This window comes from Dysidea avara, chromosome 5 (genome assembly GCF_963678975.1).
Source record: "Dysidea avara chromosome 5, odDysAvar1.4, whole genome shotgun sequence".
Taxonomy (NCBI): domain Eukaryota; kingdom Metazoa; phylum Porifera; class Demospongiae; order Dictyoceratida; family Dysideidae; genus Dysidea; species Dysidea avara.
In genome coordinates, this window is record NC_089276.1 from 34319464 (window position 1) to 34327412 (window position 7949).

Here is a 7949-nt window from a genome sequence, read left to right on the forward strand (position 1 = left end):
CCATCAATACAATGTCAACAATTTAACTTCTCACACAAATTGTTTATTCAATCAACAGATTCAACATACAATGTACTACTAATGGAATGATTGTGTACATGAGGTGCACATGATTGTCCCATTTATAATTGACACCATAATCATTACAACACTTGTGTTTTACCACTATTATAGATCTGGCTTTATATATCCAATTGCAAATCAAAATTACCACTCGTGACACAGCCTAGCTTGATCATGAATAACTAGCTTGTCCTTAACTGTTTTGAACTTGTAGCAGCTAGCTATCATTAGGCCACATAAACTTTATAATGTCTCATCCTCCTGTACTCAAAATAGCAGTGCGGGAGAGCGGATTTTTATTTTATTTTTTTACTAACTAGGTAGCTGAATTATAGCTAGCTAAAATGACTTAAAAGGTGCTAATTGGCCTATAGCTCCCTCAGCCACCACTGCCCACCAGTGGTGTAAAAATCCTTGATGAGGTAAAAAAAACCGATGATGCTGGCAGGGATGAGCAACTAATAATTAAGTTTATGCTACCGTATATAAACTTTCACTCCCCAAATTATCTACTCCCCCAAAAAAGAAATCCTAGAATACTATAGTCTAACTATATATCAAACTGATGCAGCCTACTGTCATATTATAGTTAGCTCAACTCAAGATTGCTAGTTATAAAGGTTTGCACATGCAATGGTTGCTCATTTTCAATGCAATTTGTACAATAATTCTATAGTTATTTGGCTGTCATAGATCATCTAAACCAATGAAGTCAGTAGTGTAATGAATTCCAATCACTGATAGAAATTCACTACCGATTTCATTGATAGACTTCTATACAACACTTTGTTACCAACTTTAGTTAGCCCCATCATGCAGTTAAGGTATATGCGGTAATTACGAATCACTAAATTTAAAAACATCTTGCCACCTAATAATGTGACCCAAATTTTTCATACTACTTGTAGGAAAAGGTGTAACCACAAACTACACTATCCTAAAATTTCAAAAAATTATTCTACCATGTGGTGGGCTGTATGATCTTTTCTCTAAAGCACTATAAGTGTTGCTATTATGAGTCACTATGCTCATAGGGTCATTATTATATATACAGTTATGGTAAATGTCATGGAAATATTTACAGACACTCTTAAGGTCACTTAAAACACTGTTGGATTTTTTGCACTTTATATATCTTCATACTCCTTACTACGTATATGGTGAGGGATATAGGTAGCAAATCTGGGACAGTGTTTTTATAGTAATAATTATAGTTTAATGAGCAATGTTATCTCTTAATTGGATTTGTGGTTAGCTTATAATTACTGTTGATGTTGATCTGAAGTAGTGTCATCTATTGTTTCCTAAATCTGCAGGATTTAGCCCTCTGATGGCTCTGAATGTATTTTAAGCTATGCGACCCTTAATACCCCTTGACCCATATTACCAGCATCTACCTTACAACCCCAGGGCCAACAGACATTGATTTAGTCACTGACACACCACTCACGTGCTTACTTTTCAGTTCCATTACATGTCATGTATCTAGCTAAGTCTTGAAGATTTTGTATTTTCCACTTGGTATAATAGCACGATACATTATACACTGTAACTATATAGTCCATGACACACACACACTATACGAAAACAAGATCAGTACTATGACCACCCACAAATATAAAATAGTGTATAGGTAGCTAGTTGTTCATTAAATTTACAGCATCACTTCACAGTAGTGAAGGTCACTACTAATGTCTCCCACCATATTCTTGTAGTGATGTTTGCTACTAATTTTGTGGTTTACTTAAACACAGTGAGTACTATTGTGGCAGAACTGAATTATTAGTGATTCTATCTTTTACATGCAGTGTATGTATGTTGTTTAACCCTGTAACACAATCTTTGTATGCATACGCCAGTGGCTAAAAAAACTATTTTTTACAACTAGCCTAAACCTGAGACCAGGGGGTGGGGTAGTACATATAAACAAAATTTTCTTTGTGTTTCAATCCATGCATATTTTGTATTTTGTGCTCTGTGTTGTCACGATTGTTGTGTAGCAAAATGTCACTGAAGGGAATGAGTGAAGGGATTTCAGGGTAGTGTGGGAGCATATTTACTATAATTGTGATGAGATTGAATCTGGAAGCAATTTGAGGTATAAGTGACTGCTGGAACTAGGAAATAGCAAACAAACTTACAGGGACGTACAAGTCAATTCTTTATTGTTTTATAAGATTTTAAGGCAATTTTTATATCAATAGTGACCTGTGAAAATGACCATAACTACAAGTTGCAATTTTTAAATTAGTGGACCATAAGCGGAAAATTTTTGAAAATGGCATTCTCAAGACTGTGTCTTCAAGTACTTTTGTCAAATCCCTGTAAACATGTACAGCACATGTATGTAATTTTTGACTGACTTTTACAACTAGCCAAATCACCACTTACAACTAGCCAAAAGTCATATACAACTAGCTTTTTGGCCACAACTAGCCCCTTTGTTTAGCCCCTGGCATACGCACTATGTCTTGATTTTTTATGGCAATACACTCATGAATAAAAGCATGTTTGGGTCACCATATAACCCAAATATACCGCATGCACTCTCAAACTGCATGATTTATGGCATTCCATTCTTGCATCATTGTCATGATACCTTTAGCACAATCTGTAAAAAGCACAATAGTGGGTGCATTAGTTGCTGTACTTTAGCTACTTCACTGACGGTAAAAACTGAAGTGTCCACAGGACACCAAAATGTCCCAATATGCATATCAAGAAGTTTGCGGAAATTTGCTACGTTTTTGCTCCAGCCTCACCGATTTGTTCACTATAAAGTGGATAAATTCTGTTGTACAGACACTTTATACTCACGTATCTTTTCACTCCAAATACGTATTTCAGATTCCCAAGTAGCATGAGAAAGAGCAACTCATGGTGAACAGAATGATACTAAATGAAGCTCGGTACACAAAAAACCCGCTCGTCATTTTGACAATACAGGAACACAATTGGTTTCAATACATTTCCTATGGGGCATTTTCACTATTCTTATAGATTCGATCATATCTCGTGACATGTTTGGATTTTTCAGGATTCGCTGCTAGATTCTGGTAGCCTATTCTTGAGCGTTTCTAACAAGCCATAGTGAGCACTTCCAGCGTAAAGTATATCTCGTCAAAACGATGCTAAAGTCGGAGGTAAAATATGCGGGCAATTCGGAGCGAGATTAAAGCTGTGTTTTGGCACGGAGTTCGTCAAGTTAGGTTTGACAAGCAACGCACAGCCAATCTTTAACTATAAATAACTTCCCACACTTAATCCAGTGCTTTAAAACTATTTTATTAATGAAACACTGTATGTGTGCAAAAGTTCTAGTACACCAATATATCTGTCATGAACTGGCACTATGGAAGAATAGCCAATCTTTGACGCTCAGTGCAGTAGAGATGTCCCAAAACCTACAAAATGAAAAATCAGCAACAGTAAAGCCTTTAATAAATGAAATATAGCAAGTTGAATCAATTACAGCTGCTTAATTGCTTTGATCTTGATTGGACAAATCACCTAATTAGTCATGGCAGCTGGCCTGAAAGTTCCGTTTTTGAGCAAAACTTCTTCATATGGTCACCACTTGGTGTTCTTAGTGAGAGATATTGGTGACTGTTACTTAAGCAAATTGAAATGGGGAGCAAAGGGGGCAATTGTTTTTACCCCATTTTGAAGAGTAAAGGGGCAATGCCCCTGATAACCTTTTTTGATGCCATAAAGATTAAAGTGTCCATGCACAGGTCACTGAGCCTCCCGGCATGCACTCTTCAAAATGGGGGAGAAACAATTGCCCCCCTTTTCAATTTGCTTAGGTAACAAGCCCCTGAAGGGGTAAAACGCTATTGCAAAATTAATTTAATGAGTTTTTAATGTCCGCATACCGGGCTGAGATAGTTACCAGGGTTAATATTGAGCCCAAAGTGCATGTTATTGACTTGATTTGTAGATTGTTCCATTCAGGTATCGTTCTGGGGAAGAAGCAGGAGACTATTTGTAAATATCACAGGACGATTGAACATGGCAAAATCTTTGGGTGCTCTGTGCTGTGGTACATGATTGGCGCGCGAGCGCTGTTACTAAGCGCAGTTGGTCACGTGAGATACAAAGATAATGTCGAGTACTGTAGAACAAGATGGAAAGAAATGTTGAGGATAACTCTTCTGAAACCAGGTTGTTGTGTGAACAGTCCCTGTACACTTTAGTGGCTCTTCCAATAGAGTTGCTAGTGTATGTTTTCTCTTTTGTGACTAGCGCCCGTGACAAAGTGAAATTGCGTTATGTGTCACAACGATTACGAGCAGCAGTAGAGACTCCGTCATTGTGGAGGGACTTTACGTGGTCACATTTTGATTTTCGAGAAGAGCGTTCAATCAAGAGCGTGTTTAAGTCGTGTGGTGGACACGTGAAACGGTTATCATTTCCGGACCTCGTGATACCTGTCAAATTGTTACAGCAGTGTAGTAACGTTGTACAGCTATGTTTACCATCCGCTACACTGAGTGTTAACCAACTAAGGAAAGTTATGAGATCAATAAAACAACTACAATATTTAGATATTTCATGGACGTCAAGAGATGACATAAAGCGTCTGCTTTTGATTAATACTAACCTCAAAGAACTGACGATCAGAGAGCAAGTACAGGATTCATCATTTCATAGTGCATTTCTTTTATTACTGAATGAGTGGGCAGCAATAAGGCTAACACCACGTACACTAAACATTGTTACCAGTGCTCTTGCCTCTGTGGTGGACGTGTTTGGAGAGTGGGTACCCTCAAGATCTAGTTTAGCAAATCACAGTAGTTATCTTAAAGTTTATAAGAGTTTCGAAGTCCTCATTGGTTTGGCTCCTACATTTCCTGCATTCCAATTGCAGTTTGTTGGTCAACACTGCACCGTGCCATATGTAGTTGCCAGGAATTATGGATTGTTAGGATTGGACAGTGATCGCTTAGTGTTGACTGATCGTATTATTGGTAACCGTGAGATATACAAAGCCTTGATGGTGAAGAGCAGTGGTAATGAACAAGTTGGTCCTATGAGTATTGTCAACATTGAGTTTTTGACCCACTTTGATGTTGCCCAATGTGATACGTTTTACTCTGGTCACTTAGAGCAACTAGCTGTAGCTTGTCCCAATTTACAACACCTCAATTTACTAGATAATGTTAACTGTTTGAAATGTTTGCAAGGTCTGCGTGCAATCGCTACTTGTTGTCAAAAGCTAGAAGGTCTAAACATAGTTGGAATTTCAGTTAAAGAAGTGGAGTGTTGTGTAAAACTGTGGGAAATTTTAGTTGACTTACAGCTGACTTATCTAGCAATTGAATTATGTTGTTTGCAATGTTTTGTAGGAAATGACCAAACTAAACATACCATTATTATTGGTCTATACCAGAAATGTTTAAAGATGAAGGCACTGGAATCTTACTGTGAGAATTATTGTACAAATTGTATTGAAAATGATCAACCATTACAGCTATCCAACTTTCCGTCACTCATCCACTGTATAACAGATGATATCGACATCAACATTTGTGAAAAGCTGAGGTATTTAAGGTATACAGGTAACAATATATCATGTTCTTGGACAATTGCCGATTTCAACTTGGAACAATTATGCATTATATCAGATCAGTTAGCTCTTCCTGACAGTTTCATGAACACAATATCTGCCCATGGTGGACTGGTACATGTAATTTTGAGTGTAAACTTTGTCACTCAAACTGGTATTGCCGCTCTTATAGAAAATTCTCCAAGCCTCATAACTTGCCATGTTCATATACGAACTGGTGCTGTTTGGTGTATTTTATTTAATCCAAAAGATTTCAGATCAAGACTAGAGAAGAAATATTCTCATAGGAAATTATTTTTATGCGGTAGTTTTCATTTGGTAAAGGGAAAAATATGTATTCACGAACTCCGTGATTTGTTGAGATTGCACACTGTGGACCTCACTTCATTGTGGTCCTACTGAAATTGGATGTAATTTGTATGATTTTTTTATGTTTGAAACTTGTACTTTACTTAATGCTGTTAATAATTTACACTCAATGTCAACCAAAGTGTATTTTGCGGATGCAATTATGCAAAGTGGGTGGCATTGTGTAATTCCCTGTCCCACAGTAACTACTCATATTTAATTTCTGTGGCTGCCCAGACCTATTTCATATTTTGACTTTCAAATTTTACTATACAGAGTTGCTAGGATTATACATGTGCTGCATGTGAGTAAAAGTATTGTATAAAGGGAATCTTTGACGAGGGTAGACTTTTGGCGAATAGCCGGCTAAATTGCATTCAGCGAAATAAACTTTGGCGACTTCGGTTTGTTTTTTTTTTAGCATAGAAGATGCCAATCTCAGCTGCTACAAGTAATTGGCATGGCAGCTTAAAACTTCGGCAAATTTGTAGTGAATCACCAAAGTTTCCCTCTATACGGTACTCTTCTAAAAAGATATAATTATGTTTCATTGATCTCTAACTGTTCTATTACAATGACTATAGGAGTAACTCATATATATACCTTTGTTCTCCCGGGCCCATTGTCCACTTCTGAACATGAGGAATTAATAGAAGTTATCCTGGACTGCTCTGGTCTTATCTTTTAGTCCAGTGTACCTGGAAGCTTAACAGCTAGTTTAGAATTAGCATTAAAATTAATGAGTTTCTGGACACACCCTTAAGTTGAGAATTGCAAAATGTTGTATGGCTTTACTCTGTGTGTTAGATGTCATGTACAAAGTTGAGTGTTGTTTATTTTAATTATAATAACTACATACCTGTATTTTAAAAACAATAACATTAATTGTGTGAGAAATTATTAATGATAATTTACTGTACGATGAGTGTTGATTGTGTTATGTTGCTAATTATAAGAACAAACCATTATATTAACTGTATACATACAAGTAGCTATATATATATACTTGATTCATTTTTTCACGGTTTGAACATGTTTAATTTGGTGCTGTGTATGTGACTGTGTGTAGCATTCGTAGGCAGGTCCATGCAGTACAATTCAGAATTGACTGTTATTCTGTTGTATCCAGCTGCAGACCAACCTTTTCTTTTGTGCATGGAAGGGAAGATCCTGCCTACACACAAAAGAAAAAAGTTGGTATGGTTCCATGGCCACACACATGCAGACTACTGTACTGCTCATATAACTAGCTAGATACAGCTAAAGATCTGGATGCTGGTATACAAAACAATTCACATACATGCATATATTACACATCACACCCTGCAAGTTTCTCACTTTTATTATTCATTGTCACTTCCTCTTAGTGACTAGTACTTCTGCTGCCATTTAGTGGTAGCTATCACGTAAAATGAGACTACATAATTATGTTTTTGATCAGCTGATTTGAGTGTAATAATTATACATGCTTTAATTGTTTTTTGCTTCCTGTGTGACGAGCAGAGACAAGTTAGGCTGCAGTTGTCATTATGTATTAGCTCTTTAACTTCTAAGGTTTATTTTTAGGTTGAAAGTGTTTTATATGGTAGTGCTGAGGTAAGTGTTCTAATATGGTTTTGACAACTAAAAATGCAAAAAGTAATCCATGCCACACATAGTGGTGACCGGATTTGCGAAAGGTGTGTTATAGTCTTTCCAAATAATTATATATGTTTGATGAGTCATAACTCATCATGTGTTTATAAACTTACATCTAAGAATAGTGTTATGTTAGGAGTGTAAAGTGACCAAATTTCAGGCTGGTACACCATACACACAAGTCAAGTTATGGATTGCCAAGTACAAGCAATTGGCTATAAGATCCCTTTTCACAGATCCAGTCACACCTGGGTTGCTTGCAACCGACTGACACCAAGCTAGCTCAATATGACATCACAATAAAATACGGCATCATTCACTTGTGCCACAA

At 36.8% G+C, this 7949-nt stretch overlaps 1 protein-coding gene across 1 annotated transcript; it reads left to right on the plus strand.

Moving 5' to 3' along the window:
• The first annotated feature begins 3906 nt into the window (after positions 1 to 3906).
• On the plus strand, positions 3907 to 5659 carry LOC136256376 (uncharacterized). Its single transcript, XM_066049317.1, has 2 exons — positions 3907 to 5489; positions 5537 to 5659. Exons 1-2 carry the CDS (start codon positions 4190 to 4192, stop codon positions 5575 to 5577), a joined length of 1341 nt encoding a protein of 446 aa, XP_065905389.1. The 5' UTR covers positions 3907 to 4189; the 3' UTR covers positions 5578 to 5659.
• The last annotated feature ends 2290 nt before the right edge of the window (positions 5660 to 7949 follow it).